Genomic DNA, 21,948 nt, shown 5'->3' with positions numbered 1-21,948 from the left:
AATCTTGGTACATCTTGGTGGTGCCGGGATGTAGAGAATATGGAGTAGAATGAGCCTCCTCAAAGATCTCGTTCCTCAAGTCCACACTGTTCGGGACACAAACCCTGGCTTTATACAAAAGCATCCCACTGTCTGTCACTGAAAAGTCTTTGGCTTGACCAGCCAATACCTCATCTCGGATCTTCACTAACTCCGGATCTGTCGTCTGAGCAACCTTTATTCTTTCTAACAGATCAGATTGCAGCGTTAAGTTGTGAAGCTGACCTACCACAAACTCAATGCTGGATCTAACCATATCCTCTGCTAGCTGAGGTGAGATCTGAACCATGCTAGCCACTTGCCCGGGACCCTTTCTGCTCAGGGCATCGGCCACTACATTGGCTTTCCCGGGATGGTAAAGGATCTCACAATCATAGTCCTTCACTAACTCCAACCAACGCCTTTGTCTCATGTTCAAATCTTTCTGAGTAAAGAAATACTTGAGACTTTTATGGTCGGTATAGATCTCGCACTTCTCTCCATACAAGTAATGCCGCCAAATCTTCAGTGCAAAAACCACTGCGGCCAATTCTAAATCATGAGTCAGGTATCGCTGTTCATAATCCTTTAACTGACGGGAGGCATAAGCGATAACCTGATCGACTTGCATCAATACGCACCCCAAACCCTGTTTGGATGCGTCACAATAGACCACGAACTTCTCCTCGTCCGAAGGCAAAGCTAGTACCGGTGCAGTAATCAATCTCTGTTTCAGTTCCTGAAAACTAGCTTCGCATTTATCTGTCCAGATAAATCGCTGATTCTTCTTCGTAAGCTCAGTTAGGGGCATTGAAATTTTGGAGAACCCCTCCACGAACCTACGGTAATACCCAGCTAATCCCAAGAAGCTTCTGATCTCAGTCACTGTCTTCGGTCTCGGCCAATCCCTGACGGATTCGATCTTCCCGGGATCCACCTTGATCCCGTCCTTACCCACAATGTGTCCTAGGAAGGACACCTGAGACAACCAGAACTCACATTTCTTGAACTTGGCGTAGAGTCTATGTTCTCGAAGTCGTTGCAGTACCATCTGAAGATGTAACTCATGCTCCTCTTCTGACTGAGAGTACACGAGGATGTCGTCGATAAACACAATCACACAGATATCGAGGAAATCCTTGAATACTCTATTCATCAGGTCCATGAATGCTGCAGGAGCATTGGTTAGTCCGAATGACATAACCAGGAACTCGTAGTGTCCATACCTAGTGCGGAAAGCCGTCTTTGGAATGTCCTCCTCTCGGATTCTCAACTGATGATAACCCGAACGGAGATCAATCTTAGAAAAGACCGTCTTCCCCTGAAGCTGATCGAACAAGTCATCGATCCTAGGTAATGGATATTTATTCTTCACCGTCAGCTTGTTCAACTCTCTGTAGTCGATGCACATCCTCATAGATCCATCCTTCTTCTTCACGAACAAAACCGGGGCTCCCCAGGGTGACACACTGGGCCGAATGAACCCTATGTCAAGCAACCCTTGGAGCTGAATCTTTAACTCCTTAAGTTCAGCTGGAGCCATCCTATACGGGGCTTTAGAAACCGGATCCACCCCTGGTGCCAAGTCAATCACGAAGTCAATCTCCCGTTGAGGTGGTAACCCTGGAAGTTCTTCGGGAAAAACATCCAAAAACTCCCGAACCACACTGATGTCCTCTGGCCGAATGGTGTCTGGCCGAGTGGTGTCCACCACCACGGCCAGAAACCCTAAGCACCCACCGTGCAATAATTCTCTCGCTGACATAGCCGAGATCACCGGGATCCGAGATCCCTGAACCGAACCCACAAATACGAACGGTTCTTCACTTTCCGGTTGGAAGACCACCATCTTCCTCTTGCAATCAATGCTCGCCGAATATTTAGATAGGAAATCCATTCCTAAAATAATATCAAATTCGACTAAGCTCATCTCTATCAGATCAGCGCTCAATTCTCTACCATCTATCCTGATCGGCATAGACCTAATCCACCTATTGGAGATAACCAATTCTCCGCCAGGTAATAGGGTTCCAAACCCTGATTCATATCTATCGAAGGGTCTACCCAACTTACTAAAGACTCTGGCCGCCATATAAGAACGTGTAGCCCCAAAATCAAACAGCACTGAATAAAGCGAGTCGTTAATAAGAATCTGACCTGTAACAACTGATGGGCTGGCATCTGCATCAGCCTGCGTGATCGCGAATACCCTGGCTGGAGTGGGTATCGCTGGAGCCCTCGGTGCCTCTGACCGGAGCTGGGGACATTCCCTCTTGAAGTGCCCGGGCATGCCACAATGAAAGCATCCCTGCCCCTTGCACTCTCCCCGATGGTGCCTCTTGCAGCTAGGGCACTCTGGATAGGAGAAGCAAGTCTCATTACCACCAGGACGACTCCCTCTGTTCTGGTTCCCCCGGAACCTCTTGTTCTGACTCGAGCCGCCGGAAGCAGTGGGTGCCCTCTTCCTCTGATCAATGGCCGAACCACTACTCCCCCTGCTAAAGCCTGATGCAGGAGGGGTAGGAGCCCCGCCACCAATCGGAGTACTGGCTGACTCTGACATGCACCCCACTGCGCCCTCAGCTCGCAGTGCCTTCTCCACCATTTGAGCGTAGGTGGTGCTGTCGTCTGTGGTAATCATCAGGTCATGCCTGATCTTGGGATTCAACCCGTCCAGATACTTCTCCTTCCTGCTGGAGTCGGTTGGCACAATTCCCGAGGCTAACCTCGCCAACCGGTCAAACTGAGTAGTATACTCAGTGACACTCATGTTCTCCCGCTGGGTCAGGTGAACAAATTCTTTCCTCTTGGCGCTTCTAACCGCCTCATTGTAGTACTTCGCGTTGAAGAGTTCTTGGAACCTCTCCCAAGTCATGGTGGTGACGTCATGGATCTGAGACACCATGTCCCACCATACAAGGGCGTCCTCCTGGAACTGAAATGTGGCGCACACCACTCTGTCGTTGCCGGTGACACCCATAAAGTTCGAGTGCGGTGATCACCGTGAGCCACCTTTGCTCGGCTTTCGACACATCCGGACCTCCCGGGAATACGGAGGTGCTTGCTTCCGAACCGCTCATATAAAGGTTCCAATCTGTGGGCCGCCACTACCATCTCGGCACGGGCGAGGGGCAGGTGCCGCTGGAACTACTGGCACTGGAACTGCAGGAGCACCCTGCTGTCTCAACCTCTGAATCTCGAGGTCTTGCTCTTCGATCCTGGCTTGCATCTCCGCAAACCGTAACTCCCAGTTCGGGGCTCCCTGATCGGCTGGGGGAGCCTGGGTAGCCTGTGGCGGGTTCTCATCACCCCGACCACGAACCCTGCCTCGGGGACCTCTACCTCGGCCCCTAGCAGGTGGGGGAAACCGAGCTCCCTCTCCCTGATTCGACCCCACCGAGTTGCCTCGACTCCTGGTAGTCCGCCTGGCGTCCATCTAGTTAGAACCGCCTGCGAAACCAAGAGTTGGCATATCAGGTCGTATTCAAGGCGAGCTTACTAATGCCGCTTAATTTGGAGATTAGAAATGAAACATGCGCCTATTCTACTATCAGGCTACTAACATGCTTCCTAACAGGCTTTTCTTTTTCATAACTGAATAAAATAATCTACTAAAGCAATAAAGGCTTACTGAACCGTGAACCGAGCTAACTGTTGATGATGATTGTACATGTCGTGACGATCTTCGGAAGACAACCTGGCGGCTCTGATACCAAGTTGTAACACCCTAACTAATTTAGGCGTATTACGTGATTTTTAAACGTACTGTGCAGCTCGTTGCTAATCAACGAGGTTTATGGAAAAACGTGATTAATTAAAATTTTGCTTTTTCATTAAACTTATAAACCATTTTAACAAAAAGTCTCGGGATCCCGATTTATAAAAAAAATATTTACAAACGTTTTTACTATTCAACTTTTACATCAAAAGAAGTCGTCTAACGACATTTACAAAATCTCAGCCCTGCTGTCCCGAGGATCGTACGCTCCAGGCCTAACCGCCCCGACATGTACAACCCCATAAGCTCGCTCACGGTCCATCAGCAACTGCCTTGCCTTTACCTACACATGAACGTAAACTGTGAGTCGACAGACTCAGTAAGAAAAGCATACTAATATCATACATAAAACTGACTGCCGTGTCCAACACGATACTGAGTCCCGCTACTGCCATGTCCAACATGGTACTGAGCACTACTGCCATGTCCAACATGGTACTGAGTTTTGAACGTTCAGGGGACGGTACTATTGACAAGTATCCTCCCGATCGGTCGAGCCGGTCATACTCCGGCCGTCGGTCATACTCCAGCTGTACCGACGGGATAGGTCAATAGCACCGAACCACCAACCGGTGTCGACTGATCGGTCGAACCGGTCATACTCCGCCGCTGGTCATACTCCGGCTCGTACCGACGTGACGGGGTTGGGTGGTTCGAAGCCTAAATACATATCTAATGTAAACTAACAGGCTTCCTACATGCACGCTAAACATGTAATCTACATATGCATACTGTTATACTAATCTTACCGGATTCCGATTTCGGGTGTCTTAGGTCAACTCGACCGGAACCGAAGGCCGAACGGCGGATTGCGGCTCCTAAACCATAAAAATCACAACGCTATAAGTGACACGCTAAATCACTTCCCAGGGACTAAAACTTGAAACTAAAAGTTTCCCTATCGATAAAAAGCATGGCAATACCCCTAAAAACCCAAAAACGAGGAAAACTAGGGTTCTGGAAAATCCCCAACCGGAAGACCGGTTGCCCAACCGGAATTCCGGTTCCGGAAAAATACGAACCCCATCCGAATTCCGGATGCTCAACCGAATTCGGTTCCTCGCGAGCGACAACCAAAAATTCTCATATCTTGACCAATTCGAACCCATTTGATCCCAAACTTTCCAGACCTGTTCTATAGGTCCCAAATAACAATTCTAGAGCATCAAACCTACCCAGAAACCTCATACACAAAAATCACCATTAATGACCAAGCTTTGAGTTCAAGAACTCAAACTTGGTTAAACCCACTAACATGCACCCTAGCCTAGTTAATTCTACTTAACTAAGCATTAAAACACCTCTGCAAACTAGCAATAACATCCAGCAATAACACAGAAACTAAACATAGCATTTTCTCACAAAAATCATCAATTTTCACATATAAATTAAAAGCTTGAACAACCTAGCTACTCATGCTTCAAACAACTCATTTAACATCAAAAATCATGCTTTGAATCCATAAATTAACAACAAAATCACAGCAGCAAGAACACTTCACAATCACATGCAATTTCATCCATTTTCATCATTTTTTTCAAGAAAAACAAGGAAAAGATTAAAGCTAAGAAATACCTTGATTAGAGACACACCACAAGCTGAAATCTACAAGAATTTTGAAGAGAAAAATCACCCTAGAAGCTGCCTCTAATGGCCGAATAGAGAGAGAGAGTTGAGAGAAAAAGCTTCCAATTTTTTCTATTTTTTCCAAACTTAATGATTTTTGATAAAAAGGAAAATAACATTCAACATATACACTTAATCATTTCAGCCAAAAAGGTTATTAAAAAAAATAACATTTAATTCATTTAATTCACATAAGACAAAAATACTAATGGGGCAAAAAGACCATTTTGCCCCTCCACCATAAAATCACTAAAATCATACTAAAGGGGTATTTTTGGGACATTCTAAATTCCCGACCATTCCCGACATTCCCAATGTCTAAAACCCGTCCCCAAAATACTAACATACTAAGTTGTGATTTCTACTGAGCCAAACGCCGAGTTCCAAAATACCGGACACCGGAAATGCGAAATATAAAAACTGCTGATGACATAATTATGCATATCTGAATTCCATAAATAACAATGATAAATTATTTAAATAGCTATAAATAATTTCCTGATTAATCATAAATAACTGCTAATTTCCAAATTAACTAAGCGGGCTTTACAGTTAATGTCACTTTTTTAAAATAATACAGCAAATGTCCTTTTTGACTTTGAAATACCTAAAATACCCTTCATTATAGGAGATGTTTGGAATGGGTTAATACTAACAAGGGAATGGTAATGTGAAACATTACCTTGTTTGTTTTGAGTGTTTAGCCTTAGAATGTTATTCCCTTAGTAATATAACTACCCTTAAAGAGGGTAATGTTGATACTTTAAAAAAGGGTAGGATTGAATCATTACCTTATATTATATTAATTTGAATAGCATTTTTGAATTAATAAATAAATTTAAATACCAATAATATTATCATTTATTATAAATAAAATATTACGATATATATTTAGTTTGTGAGATCGATTTTTTTAACTGAATTATTTTTATATGATTAGCAATAATATATGTATATTCATTATATATAAATTTTATGCGGATGGTGTATACATAAATGACATAGCAAATAAAAATAAATAATATAGTGATAAAATATATTGAAATATTGATTTTAATTAATAAAAAATACAATAAAATTTAATAGGGGCTTTTTCATTTTTACACTTCAAAACAATTTTTTTTGTATTTTTACGAAATTCCACATAGAAACTCCTATTGCAACTAACGCTGCAACCTAAATTGCAACAAAAAATTGTAAAGAAACTCATATTGCAATTAACGCTACAACCACTTTAGAAACCCAAACCGTAAATTTGAAAAAAAAAAAAAGTTAAAAAACAGTATATGGGGTAATTCCCCAATTTAATATTTACTAATTAATAAATAAATTTCTTTAATAAATAATTATTTTATTTTTAAATATAATTAACATTAAATAAATATATAAAAAATATTTTTATTTTAATTTTTTAAAATAATATATAAGATTCCTGTACTCAACCAAACAGTCTAATTTAATTAATAGGAATATGATTTCATATTACCCTACACAACTAAACACAGTTTACACATTTCCCTATAATCATATTCTCCTTCATAATATTCCCTATAATCAAATTATTTTGAACACCTCGTACCAAACGCTCTATTTCTATTCTTTTAATAGAAATTATGAAAAACAATAGATCAAAACCTCTCTACTGAATTTTTGTCAACTAATTTTTCATTATATAAAAGGTATTGTATGTTTTATTCTTTTAGATTTTGTTGTTGTTGCTGTGTCTAATATGTTATTTAAGCATATAATTAGTTTTTTATTAATATATCGTATGATATACATACAATATACCTTACGCCAATATACATATATCACCAACTTAAACTAATATACTATTAAATGAATTGTTTTCTACAATATACAGTAGCATACAAAAACTTATACCACAATCATAAGCAGATATACCATAGTCAAAAATTAATATACCACCAGCATAGTGAAAAAAAATTAATTTAATATTCCACAAATTTTTTTTTCTTGTTCTTTCCTTCATAAAATACCAATGAATATAAAATCAATATACCTCAGTCAAATATAAATATACCTCATACTTAAATTAATATTTAATAATTTTTTTCCTTTCTATCCTTGACGATATATATATATCACATACAAACGATTTACCTTAGACCAATATAAATATACCATAAACTTAAACTAATATACTATTAAATGATTTTTTTTCCACGATATACAATAGCATATAAAAATTATATTCTGCAATCATAAGCATAAATACTGTAGTGAAAAATTAATATACCACCAGTATAGTGAAAATATATGTATATATATATATACCAAAAACTTAATTTAATATTCTACGTTTTTTTTTTCTTTTTCTTTCCTTCATGATATACTAATGAATATAAAGACAATATTTCCTAGTGAAATATAACTATACCTCAAACTTAAACTAATATTCCACATTTTTTAATTTCCGTCTTTCGTTCATTATATACTATAGCACATTAAAATAATATACTACAATCTTAAACTAATATACTACCTTTCAGCTATTTAAATAAAAAATGTATATATATATACTACCTTTCAGTTTTTTTTATTATATTATTGCACATAAAAACGATATACTATTATGTAAAATAACTATACAAAACTTTTTTTAAACTTTTAACAGAATGGACATTTTGTTAATTTTTTTAAAAATGGACATTTATTAACTTAATTGTTGGATTTAGGGCCATTTTGCATCTTGGCCTCTAATTTAATAGGTCAATTCAATAATTATGGTTTGGGTAAGTTATAAACTGTTTAATGTTTTTTAGTGTACAACCCAACCCTACTTAGTACAATAATATAGGGGATGGATTGGGTTGAATTCATTGTGTTAATATGAATATTTTAGGCTTTAATATTGTTATTACAAACATAATAAAATTATTTTAGCCTAGTGCATAAAAAAAAAGATACATATAAATACATAAATGTGTATGTAAATATAGGGTTTAAAAAAAATTAAGGTGGTAATATTATCATTGTGTGGGTAGTAAAATTAATATAGTTATTGATTCTTATATTAGACTTGTTGGTAGAAATAATAGAGTAATTATTGAACTATGCGTTAATAATATATTTTGGTTAATTTATTTTCTAAGTTTATCACAATTAATTTATAAAAATATATAATGAATATTTGTATGTATAATTTTGTCAAGAATTGGGTTCGGTTATATAAAGTTAAATGTGTTAAACCTATAACCAACTCATAATCATATAGCTTATCACTTGTTAGCTCAATAAATCATGATACCTAACATAATTATCTACTACAAAAAATAGATTGGATTGGCCGGGTTGAATGATTTAGCCCATATTTTGTGCACCCCTAATTCTTTTAATGTATAATTAATTACAAAATTTAATATTGATTAATATTTTTATTAAAAATGGAAAAAAATATATATAATTACTTTATGATTAATTTATTATGTAAAATAATAATAAATAATTGTAAAAGATTTATAATTTAATGCTATAATTTAATATAATAATATAAATATATATATATAGAAATTAGTTTAATTTTTTTCTTCTATTAAATTTAGCAAAATATATTTTATGTATTTGTGTGTGCCAAATTTACATAAATTTTTGACACACAATTGGAACATATTTTTTGTTAGATAAATGTTAAAGGGTACAAGTGGTGCCTAACACCTTCCTATGTGTTAATATTGTTATTGATTTAATTAAGTATCGAGTGTCATATAGATTAATATAATAACTTTCAGGGAATATCACTAACTAATTGTAAAGGGATATGTCTAAAGATGTTAGGCACTACTGATACCCAATAACAACGCTCTTTTTGTTATACATGATAGTTACATTTTAGTTTTACATCATTTATTTGCATGCTTTTATGTTTGACTGGCGACTGAAGAGTAAATATCATGAACACAAATTAATTAATAGTATAAGAATTTAACTTTTGTTAAGTTATATATATATATATATAAACAGTTTAATCCATGTAATAAAAGTAAAAAAAACTTAAATCATTTTATGATTTTTATTATTATTTCTACAGTTTAATTGTATATTTATAATCTTGCCTTGTAATCATAAATGGTATTTTCATAAAAATGATGTGAAATTATTGTAATTTAAAGAAAATTCCCTTGTTCTAGCTAGGCCTTTCTTATTGGGTATTGTTTTTTCTTGGATTATTACACTACAGGAGCCCATACAATTGGGTTAGCAAGATGCACATCATTCAGGGCTCACATATACAACGAGAGCAACATCGATGGTTCATTCGCAAGAACAAGGCAAGCCAATTGCCCAAGAACCACTGGCACTGGTGACAACAATTTGGCCCCACTCGATCTCCAAACCCCGAAAGCCTTCGATAACAAGTATTTCCAAAACCTCATTCAGAAGAAAGGACTACTCCACTCTGACCAAGAGCTTTTCAATAGTGGATCAGCTGACTCCATTGTCAGATCCTATGTCAATAGCCAGACCAGCTTCTTCTCTGATTTTGCCTCAGCCATGGTTAAGATGGGTGACATCAGCCCCCTCACTGGATCCAATGGAGAGATAAGAAAAAATTGCAGAAGAGCTAATTAATAAGATAAACAACTCAATAATGAATAAGCTTTCCTATGTACGTGTACGTTGTGTGTTTATTAATTTTCCATATTAAAGGGTTCTGATGGTAGGTTATGGGTTTGGTTTCATATAGATATGATTATTAATTCTCTATGTAATTCTTCAAACTTTACAGTGTTGGATTTTGTGCTCTAAATAAAACTCATTTCACTATAATCAGATTTGCTAATTAATAAAGATCAAATATTATTTTATGTTGCATGGTTCACATGATTTATTTCATGATTATATTTAATATATAAATTCTATTAAGTCCAGAACATATGTATTTGTTCATGATTATAGTACTGTCAGCACAGTGGAATATAATCATGATTATATGTTCAAAAATTTAATTCCCTGATTTGTCAGTTCACTGGATTTAGACTGGCATGATAATCAGCGATATGTATGCTTACACCTTGGATAAGTGTTATGTCCTTTCCAAGGTGTTGACTTCGCTTTTAGCCAACGAAAATGAGTCTTTTTAATAAGCGATAAACGATATGTCGTAATGAGAATATATATAAGAAAGGAATAATAAGACGTAAGAATTTTATAGAGGTTCAGCCCCGAGCAGTTCGTTAATAACCTAATCCTCGTTATTTGTATTGACTTAAGAATAAGGAAGAAGTTTCCTTTTCTTATAGATCTTACAACAGTATCTCTGAATATATAATTCTTAGATAATAATTTAGCCTTAGCTTAACTGCGTATAGGCTTATAATTTTCCCGGTCCTTTGTCCAGTGAACATTCCTCACTATTTATAGGGCTGGGAAACTTGAGGAGGAAGAGTTTTTTCTCTCGTTACAATGCGCATAAACAGAAAGATCGTGTGATCAATGCTGAATGCAAGGATCGTAGGATTGAGGTTGAATACACTGATAGTGGGATCGTGTGTATGCCACATCCACATAAGTTGATCCCTGAGTTGTAGGGATTGAGCTGATGACTCAGGTTGCGAAAGCTGAATTCGCTAAGTGTTGATCGCCTTGCACAACTTATTGAATATTTCATTCTGGATGTGCCAGCGAGGCGTCCCGCTTGACCTATCGTTTCGAGCAGATGCTCCAAGTGGACTCCACGTGTCACCATTCTCGTGATGCCACGTGATGTCGCCCAATTAGTTACACTGCGGTCGCGGTAGTAAACAGGCTATATGTCGTATCCACAGGGAGGAAAAATACACTCAAAAGGACAGTTAGTAATTTTACGAGAATAAAATAAGAACCTTGAATGTGATGTGAGAATATTGAGAAAATGATTTTTAATAATTAAACAAGTAATTAAAATGAGAAGTGATCAGAAAATTATTATGGAAGACACAAGCTTTGTACATGCAATTATATTTTCCTAATAAAATTGATTCTTTAACCGCAACTATAATTCTACACCATTAATTATAGTTAGAAAATGTGTATAATTAAGCCCACTAGAAAAATATGTTCTCTAATTAAATTAATACTACTTCTAAAAATACTATCATATTATATAATTTAAATCGACAAAATACCACCGGCAGAATGCAGTAAAAATCATATAATATAATAAATACCCTAATAATTAATAGCCTAAATTACATAAGAAGAGCATGACTGAACTTATATAAAAGGTACTATTAAATTTAAAGTGCAATTTAGAAGAAGAGAAATTTAATATAATAAATGTGGAAATGAAGAACAAAGAGAATCAATATATTAGAAAAATAAAAATTACATGAACTTACACTTGAGCCTTGCCAAAGAAATTAGCCTAGAAAAGGCATTGTCTTTACACCAAAATTAATAAAGTAAAATAAAGAAGAAGGAAAGAAAAAGATAAAATTATAGTATAATAACACTACTAAAATCTGATGTCTTCACTGCTCAAGATAGTTCTATTTATAGAGCCAAATTTAATCCCATAACTAATCAAACGTGTAAAGAATAATGGAAAAATGGGAGCAGGTGGCAGACGTGGCCGCTTTGATGGAGTAACCATGAAGCTATGTATATTGAAGATGGGCCACTACGTCTATAGAAAGAACATGGAATCTGACCACATGTTGCACCCGTTAGTGAAGTACTAACACTTCAATCGTGGGTCCACTTCCTCCTCAATTGTAAGAGATCAAGGTGACATGCTAATTTTTGTCCACTTCAATTAGACTTGTCTCAAGTAGAGTCCAAAAGAAGAATAGCATGATATGAGTTACAATTCACATTTGATGGGCTTGTACAATTGGGCTCTAGTTTTATTTACACTACTTTCTTGCTCAAAATCTATAAAAATGACACAAAATTAAAGTGAATTAAATATTTCCAACTAATATAAATTTATTTTTAAAATTAAGAAATATTTAATTTATATAAATTATATGTGCACAAATAAAGCCTTAAAATGAATCAATTCGAGCAATTATCACAACGTCAGAGTGCCAAATTTGGGATAACATTTGCCCCCCAAGTCTGTACGGGACCTCTAAGGTTGCGTGTAGACTTATTCTGAGCTGGCTCTGCCTTTGGATGGGGACACGTGTCGAGCATGACCGTTCGAGACTCGATGTGAAGCTGACTGGGCGTCCTTTCGGTTTTCGGCTAATTAAAGCTCTGACAATTAATATTTTGAAAATCCAAATTTCTCTCTCCATGGCTGACGGTTGCACTTGATTACTTTTGATTTCCCATATTCGCTTTTGAGGCGGGAAGTCGAGGCGTCTAAAGTTCCTTTGGATACAGTTACCCCTTTGCCTATAAATACTCATCGTACTGGCACATAACCCCTTTTATCACCCTTCGTTGTTAAGTAAACTCAAGAGCGAAAAGAGTTTTCTGGCTTCAAATTGCCAAAGTGCCTTCAGACGATTGCCGGTTTGCTTGAACTCAGACATTCAAATCTTTGAGTAAGTTTCTGATTCCCTTTATGCTTTTCTTTGCATGTTTACGCTTTCAATGCAACTATGCTGTAGAAAGAATGCTTAGGAAACCCAAGCATTAGAAACTTCTGCGACTCTTCTTTACCATGTCTTCATGTCGGCTTTCAGCCGTAGGGCTTATTTTTGAACCGCATTGTGTCTGTCTACCATCTTGCTTATTCTAAGCTTCATGAACTTTTTTGCCCTAACTCAAGAAAACTTTCTGACATATTTAGTTTTGACTTTTCTTTAAACATAGTCGTTCTTTAATCTATTGAGTACTCCTGGTCGGCATATTTGCTTGTTTTTCGTTTAATACTCCGTCCAACACTCATCTTGTGTGTTGTCTTCTGTAGATGAACCCAGGTGAGTCTTGGGAACTCGGGCATCAGATCGACTAGGATTTTCTTCAACTTCTGCACGAGGTTCATCCTCGTCTTCGTGCTAGTCCTCCTTCTAGCGAAGGAAACTCTTCTGACCTCGTACCCATCCATAGGATGATGGCTCGTACAAAGAAAACCACGCGTCTGGCTGACGCTTCTGATCCTCAAGGGGCTTGGCTTGCCACTCTGCCCGACGCCGAACAGGATTCGGCCGTCCCGATGCAGGAGGACCGTGAGGGGGATGCTGAGGTCCAGGAGGTTGAGGAGCTGGACGAGGTGCGTCCGGGCAATCCTTCTGAGGCGGAGGGAGAGGAAGAGGTTGAACCCCCTAACTTTGGGGAGTACAACGAGGCTGGGCAGCCAGTCGATGCTAACAGAGACGTACTGGTTGAGGGCGTGGACTACGTCAGTGAGGAGCTTGCTAAGGCAGTTCCTCATAGGAGGCAGGGTGCCTTGGGCTCCACGTGGGTAAGTCCTCCGTCCAAGATTTTGGATGCACGCCTTCGAACTCTCGACCAAGACGGGTACCTGGGCCGCCCACGACAATCGTGCCACAAATCCTGATAAGGGAATGTGCGCCTGATCGGGGGGCTCACAGCCAGCAAGGGGCGCTGATGCCCTTGCACAAGTACTTCAGGGATGTGGCAGACTTCTTTGGCCTTTGCCCGACCCAAATTACTCCAAAGGGCATTAAGTATTTGTCTGCTCTCTTCGTCCTCTACGCTTCCGAAGGATGGGATGCTCCTTCCCCCCACGAGATCGCTTGGTTCTTTGACCTAAAGTCTACCCCCAAGCAAGGCAGGTCGGGGTACTTCTACTTCTCTCAGCCGAGGTTCAAGTGGTTGAGCGGCACGGATGACAAGGCCACCAGCAAAATAGGGCATTTTGTTGATGAGTACTTCATGGTGAAGGATCCGAGTATCACCCGGACTCGGTTTCAGTAGATTCTGACATGTCACCGTCCTCTCCTCACCCTTGCTCTTAGGGATAGAGCTAAAAAACTTTCCCGGTTGCCTGAGGAAGGCAGGAATATCATCCAGTTGACCTCCGATGATAATCTGGTGAAGTATGGGCTTTACCCTGAGGACTTTTCTCCTAAGTAGAGGAAGTCTGGTGCTGGCCGGTCTGAACGAGATCATCAGGAGGATGAGCTCATTCAACTTAAGCGTGAGGCTAAGTTGAAAGGAGGTGTCAGGGCCAAGCAGTACGCTCATGAGCCTTTGGATCCTGAGGATGAGGCTGAGGCTGAGGCTGAGCAGGTGACCCCATTGAAGAGGAAGAAGAAACTTCCGGCCACGCCCAGGCCTGTTGAACATGCAATTCGCATAAGGGAGCCCATTTCACCTGTTCGGCCATCTCACCCCTTTGCTAGAAAAGGGAAGGCTGTCATGTCTAAAATAAAATCGATGTCAGGTGATGATGGACTTCTGAATCTCTGTGCGGGTGGTCACCTTGCATTTTTCTTTACTTTTGAGCTTCTTGACTTTCATGCCTTGTGTTTTCTGATGGCTGTTTTCTAACAACACTGTTTTTGTTCTGTGCAGACATGTCTTGGAAGATGCTCGATTCTCTAAGGACGAGAATGGGTGGAAGCTCTAGCGCCTCTCCTCCGGCCAGAAAGTCTAAGGGCGGTGAGGGGTCCTCGGAGAAGAGACCTTCTTGAGAGGTCGTTGACCTTTTCGAGGAGCTGACTGCTGCAAACCCTTCTACCCCCAAATCTGCCAAGTCCATGGAGTCTGGACCACCAACGGCTAGGTCTGAACTGGTCAGGAGTGTTCCTGAGTAGGTGCAAGCAGCAACTCCACCTTTGCTCGTGCTGGCCCACTATATGAACCAGATGGTTCCTGAGGTCAGTGAGCAACTGGTTGGTGCTAATAGTGACTCATCTCTAGATGTGTTGGTGGGCGGACTCCTGAAGGAGCTCACCAGGGTAAGTCTTTTTTGATACTTCCCTTTAACTTTCCACACTTAGCTCCATATGCTGACTTTTTTCCTTTGTGCAGGCCGGTTTGAAGTTGGCTTACACTTACTCCCGGGCTAAATCTGTTACTTCCAAGAGTGAGGCTCTGTCCGACACCTTGAGGGCGGAGGCAGACTTGGCCAAAAAGGAAGCCGATGAGGCCAGGGCAGAAACTAGAGCTGTTCGACTGGAGTTGGGCAAAGCCAACAAGAAGCTGTTTGCTGCCAAGAAGAAGATCTCCGTGCTGACAAAGGATCTTGAAGCTACTGATCGCTTTGAGTAGACCATCGAGATCTTATTTGCTGAAGTTAACAGTCTTCAAGATGAGAGGACTTCTCTGCGGCAAGTTCTTCTTCGGATGAAGGAGGAGAAGGATGCCAAGGTGGCCGAGGCGGACAGGTTGAAGGAAAAGGTCAATGCCTTGGAGACAACCGGTCTCGAGCTCTTCTTTGACTTTTGGAAGGCTAATCCCCATGCTCATTTTGACTACTTGGGCGAGGCTAAGGACATGTACCTTGAGTACTGAGCGGCCCAAGTTGCTTATGGTGGGAACGAGGCGGCTGCTTCAACCTCCGGCCAAGCTGCTTCAACCTCTGTCCAAGCTGCTGATGCGTCTCCTATTCGAACAATAGATCCTCCTGCTCTAGCTGGCCCAAAAGAACTGAACCAAGAGCCTGGGACTCCAACTGTTTAAACACTTCTCTTTTTAATCTCCTTTTTACATATATATCTTATTCGGCCTCAAGGCCCTTTTTAAGAAATCATGACCGAACAAGCGGTCTTTAAACTTGGAATTATTTTTCATTTTTTGGACAACGGGCTGACCGGGCAGCTTTTATTCCCGGTACAATGTGCTTTTGTCATCCTTAATGAATTTCATTCTCTGTTTGTAATTGCCGTGTAATTGTGATTGTTTTATTTTTACCAAATGCTTTGTACAGGTATAGGTGCCCCCCAAGTGACCGAGCAGACGTATGACTCTTGGTCACTTGTCTTTCACAAATATATTGCTTATCTGTTCAGTGTTTTGGGTTCCACTAAACCTTTTGTACGCATTTTAGGTAATTTATAATCATTCTAATTTTTTCGACTCAATAGAATTGGAAATACTATCTTTATTCATTTATTGATCGAAAATGTATTTGTTACCGTAGTAACTTACATCAGAGCTAGTGATCTAATCTGATCTTTTAGCTTAACATGACATAAAACAAATAAGAAACTGTACTTTAAAGTGGTCTTGCCGACCTGAGTACTTTTGTTTCTAAAACCTTTGCGCGTAATCTGCCCAGAAGGCCATTCACTTAGAAGCGAATGTTCATTTAGTACTTTAAAGTGGTCTAGCCGACCTGAGTACTTTGAAGTGGTCTAGCCAACCTGAGTACTTTATTGGTAGTATTTCCTTAAATGTTCTCCATTCCAGTACCGTGGCACTAGAATGAGTTGCATTTTTTCGTCATACTTACCCAATTTGTATGCTCCGGAGTCGAGAACTTCGACCACCTGGTATGGTCTTCCCAGTTAGGTCCTAGTAAACTTGACGTGCTGTCTTTGGTGTTTAGGAATAGCCTTCTTAGGACCATATCTCCGACAAAGAATTTCCGAGCTTTCACTTGTTTGTTGAAATACCGAGCTACTTTTTGTTGATGAGCTACCAACTTTAAGTTTGCAGTTGCTCATTTTTCTTCGATTTCATCAAGTGATTCTGCAAGGAGTATGTGATTGGTACCTTGATCGTACGTCAATCTTTTGTGGGAAGGTGGCTCGAGTTCGACGGGCAGCATATCTTCATAACCGTATGCCATTGCAAATGGTGTGTGACCGGTTGCTATTTTTTCATTGTACGGTTTGACCATTCGGGGAGTTCTTCTGGCCATTTTCCTTTGGCATCTTTGAGTTTCTTTTTTAGTGTATCCTTCAAGGTTTTGTTGACTGCTTCAACTTGACTGTTTGCTTGAGAATGTGCCACTGCGGAGAAACTTTTGATGATACCATGGTTTGCACAGAAATCAGTGAAAGATTGGCTGTTGAACTGCTTGTCGTTGTCCGAGACTAGTTTGTAGGGTAGTCCGAACCGACATATGATGTTCTTCACTATAAAGTCTTGAACCTTCTTTGATGTGATGGTTGCGAGTGGTTCGGCTTCAGTCCACTTTGTAAAGTAGTTGACTGCTACCACTGTGTACTGCACCCCGCCTTTACCTTTAGGTAACTGTCCGATTAGGTCAATTCCCCAGATGGCAAAAGGCCACGGACTTTGCATCTGTGTCAGCTCCTTGGGCAGAGCTCTTGGTATCTTTGAAAATCTCTGGCATTTGTCGCACTTCTTGACATAGGCTCTTGAATCTTCAACCATCGTTGGCCAGAAGTAGCCCTGCCTTAGAATTTTCTTTAATAAGCTCTGTCCGGCTGCATGATTTCCACAAAATCCATCGTGAACTTCAAATAGAAGCCCTGTAGCTTCATCTGGTGTGACACATCTGAGTAATGGCATCGAGAATCCTCTTCTGTACATGACCCCTTATACTATGATATACCGTACTGCCTTTCTTCTCTTTTTCTGAGCTTCATTTCAGTTATCTGGGAGTAACCTAGAGTTGAGATAGGCTGCTATTAGCGTCATCCAGTTTGGAGATGTGTCGATCATTTCGATTTCTTCCGTGCCAGTGATGCTAGGCTCTTCAAGGAACTGGAAAGGGACCAGGTTTGCCTTGTCACTTATATTGCTGCTTGCCAATCAAGCTAATGCATCTGCGTTGTATTTTCTTCCCTTGGAATTTGTCTGAGGCTATAGCTTTTGAATTGTGCGAGCAGATCATGTATTTTGCTCAAATTTGCTATCATCTTTTCTCCCCGAGCCTCGTATTTGCCGGATAGATGATTTACCACCAGTTGTGAATCACTGCAGATCTCAATGTGTTCGGCCTTCATTTCCTTTGCTAGTTTAAGTCCAGCGATTAGGGCTTCGTATTCGGCTTCGTTGTTAGAGGCTTTGAATCCGAATTTAATCACTGCGTGCATGTGTTGCCACCTAGGTGTGACAAGGGCAATTCCTGCACCAGATAATTGATCTGTTGCCGACCCATCCACATGTAGCTTCCAGGTCGGTTTGTCTTCAATATTACTTGGCTGTGGTATTGGCTCGAGATCGCTTTCTGGTATGCTTTCTGTTTTGCCTGTGCAAGGCTTGGCCTTTGATAGCTGTTCGGGGTTGGAAATTGATTTCGTACTGACCCAATTCTACCGCCAACTTGAGAAACCGTCCAAAGGCATCTAACTTCTGCAGTATTTGTCGTAGTGGTTGGTCGGTATACACTCGAACAAGATGAGCTTGAAAGTAAGGCCTCAGCTTTCTTGTTGCTAGAATGAGGCAGTAGGCGAGCTTTTCTATCAACGGTTATTAGCCTTCGGCCTCGATGAGTCTTTTACTGATGTAATAGACTGGATGTTGCACGCTGTCCTTTTCTCTGATCAGTACGGCACTCACGACATGCTCCGTTACTGCTAGGTATATCCCCAATTCCTCAGCGTCCAGAGGTTTAGAAAGGACAGGAGGTTTTGGGAGCTGTGCCATTAGATCTTGAAAAGCTCTTTCACATTCTTCTATCCACTCGAACTTTTTGTTTCCCCGCAGGATGTTGAAGAATGGAACACATTTATCCGTTGATTTTGACACGAATCTGCTAAGTGCGGCGATTCGACCAGTTAGGCTTTGCACCTCTTTGGTTTTTGTTGGCAAGTTCATATCCAGGAGGGCTTGGATTTTTTCTGAATTGGCTTCAATTCCTCGAGCAGTGATGATGAAGCCTAGAAACTTTCCCGAGCTAACTCCAAAGGAGCATTTTAAGGGATTTAGTTTCATGTTGTATTTCCTGAGGACTTTAAAACATTCGTCCAAGTCGTCTATGTGCCCCCCAGCCTTTCTGGATTTGACGAGCATATCATGTATGTACAGTTCCATATTTCGATTGATCTGGTCTTTAAACATCTTGTTGACCAATCTTTGGTATGTAGCTCCGGCATTTTTAAGACCAAACAGCATGACTTTGTAGCAGTAGAGACCCATGTCCGTCCGGAAACTTGTATGTTCTTGTCTGGCAGATGCATTTTGATTTGATTATAGCCCAAATAAGCATCCATGAAGCTTAATATTTCGTGCCCAGCTGTTGCATCGACGAGCTGATTGATTCTTGGAAGTGGGAAATAGTCTTTAGGGCATGCTTTGTTGAGGTTTGTGAAATCAATACAGACTCGCCATTTCTTGTTTGGCTTAGGCACGAGTATGGGGTTCGCGACCCAAGCCGGGTAAAAAGCTTCAATGATGAAGTTGTTGTTGCGCAGCTTTTCAACTTCATCTTACAAGGCTACTGCTCGTTCTTTATCCAGCAATCTTCATTTTTGCTGAACTGGCCAGATGTTAGCATAGATATTCAGGACGCGTGAAATAATAGAAGGATCGATTCCGACCATATCCGCATGTGACCAGGCAAAAACATCTAGGTTTGCTCTCAGAAATTTTATCAACTCTGATTTTACTTCAAGCAACAAACCCTTTCCAATTTTTAGCTTTCTGGCCGGGATAGCTGGATCGATCTTGATCTCTTCTAACTCTTCCACAGGTCCAACATTGCTGCTTGGGTCCCCAAGTCGAGGATCCACATCTTCATCCTCGCCTTGGGAAGTTTCCTACTTGGGAATGTTTTTTCCCTTGTCTAGGCTCTGGCTGGAGGATATTTCCTTCTTAGCCTTAGCCACTGAAAGGTTGTAACATTCCCGAGCAGATTGCTGATTCCCTCTAAGACACCCTACCCTATTTTTGGTTGGGAACTTCAGGCACGAGTGAAATATTGATGTGATAGCTTTTAAGTCATACAAGGCTGGTCGGCCAAGCATTACATTAAAATCTGAAGGAACATCCAATATTAGGAACTGTGCCATGATAGTTATGCTCGTCGGAGCTTTTCCAACTGTGAGGGGTAGCCAGATTTTTCCTAGAGGTGCAACTCCTTGACTACAGAAACCATAGGCAGGCTGGAAGCATGGAGTTAGATCCTTGAGCCGGAGCCCCATCTTCTCGTAAGCAGTCTTGAACAAAATGTTTGAAGAAGCTCCATTATCGATCATGGTTCTAGCCACCATTTTGTTTGCTATTTGGACTTCCACGACCAGCGGGTCATTGTGCAGGAATCTGATCTGGACAAGATCTTCATCGTTGAAAGTTATGGTTGGCTCTCCTGCGCGTGGAACTTTGGACTTCCTCTCTTCCACGGGCAGGATCACTTCTTCTTGCTCATACTAAGCTGTTCAGGCATATCACTCTCGAGCTTTGCCCATGTCCCCAACGATGTGTGGGCCTCCAACAATGACGTGAAAGTGTCTATCTATCGGTGGAGGTAACAGATCTTGGTTGTTCTGACCTTGGTTGGCCTTGACATACTTTTTTAAGTGCGGGTTGTTTTTCTTGATCAGATATTCTATTTCCCGCTTCAGGTTGTAGCATTTGTTGGTGTCGTGGCCGTAATCTCCGTGGAACCGAAAAAATTTCGTCATGTCCCTTTTGTTGGTATCTTTCTTCATGGGCCCGGGCTTCTTGTACGAAATTAACGACTGAGTTGCCATATACACACTCTCTATATCTTCAGTTAGAATAGTGAATGTAGTGTGTTTGGCATGATCAGGGGGAGTTTGTCCGGATTTCTCGGTGATTTTCATTTCTTCCCGTTTCCTTGCTTGTGGTTGTTGCCTGAACGCTTGCCACTTGAATTGGTGAAATAATTGGGAAGTTGGGTGGATGTTCCAGTGGAAGGAGCCTTCGTTTTGCCCAACTTTTGCTCACCTTCTGCTCGTTGAATTGCTTCTTCGAGCTTGATGAAGCCTTCGGCTTGGTCAAGGAAATCACTCATTGAGTCGACCGGTCTGTTTTTCCTTACATCCTTCCATAGTTCGCCAAGGACATCAATGCCCCCCAGTATCGCGGATAACTTTCCATCCTCGGTAACCCGCGACACCTTGGTCGCTTCTGTCATGAATCTTCTTATGTATGCCCGGAGTGGCTCGCCTGGTCATTGTTTTACTTTGACCGAATCTACCAGATGCAATGGGAGCTGAAGTGAGGAAGAGAATTGTGCATGGAATTCCGAAGAGAAGGTTTTCCATGACCTAAACTTTACAGGAGCCAACTTCAAATACCATTGTTGTGCAGCTTCCAACATAGTGGCAGGGACGATTCTGCAACATACGTCCCCTCGCACTCCTTGTAAATCCATTTGCATCTCAAAATACTTGAGATGGGAGACAGGATCTTCTCTCCCAGTATACATCTTCCATGTTGGCATTTTGAACTTGTGAGGCAGTGGCAGGAGATTGATCTCTGGTGAGAAGGGAGTTTCGCGAGGACGATCTAACTCAAGATCATTGTTACGCTGTCCGACCATGCCAGGAAACATATTCTTCAATTCATCAAGTTGGGCCTGTACGGCTGGGCTGACTTGATTGGCGTTTTGGTAGTTTTGAATTACGTCAGCGTCCTTTTGAGCGGGAATTGGAGTATGGGCTCCGAGATGCACGATTGTTGTAGTATTCTGCTCGTCTGTCCCCTTCTTCTGTTTAGATCGTCCCTTAGGTCATGGGTTGTTCCCAGCCTATCGAACACAGAAGAGCCTGGTTGCCTTAGCG

The 21,948-nt window shown here is 40.5% G+C and overlaps 1 protein-coding gene across 1 annotated transcript in view; it reads left to right on the top strand.

The window, feature by feature from the left end:
- LOC115708062 (peroxidase 4) overlaps positions 1 to 10,251 on the top strand; it is a 41,913-nt gene extending 31,662 nt beyond the window's left edge. The window contains exon 4 of the mRNA XM_030636234.2: positions 9,624 to 10,251. Within this exon, the coding sequence (XP_030492094.2) occupies positions 9,624 to 10,015 (392 nt within the window). The 3' untranslated portion in view covers positions 10,016 to 10,251. The remainder of the gene's footprint in view (positions 1 to 9,623) is intronic.
- The last annotated feature ends 11,697 nt before the right edge of the window (positions 10,252 to 21,948 follow it).

Source organism: Cannabis sativa, chromosome 1 (genome assembly GCF_029168945.1).
Source record: "Cannabis sativa cultivar Pink pepper isolate KNU-18-1 chromosome 1, ASM2916894v1, whole genome shotgun sequence".
Classification (NCBI taxonomy): Eukaryota; Viridiplantae; Streptophyta; class Magnoliopsida; order Rosales; family Cannabaceae; genus Cannabis; species Cannabis sativa.
Note: the sequence above shows the minus strand (reverse complement) of the source record. Positions and strands in the feature narration are given on the sequence as shown.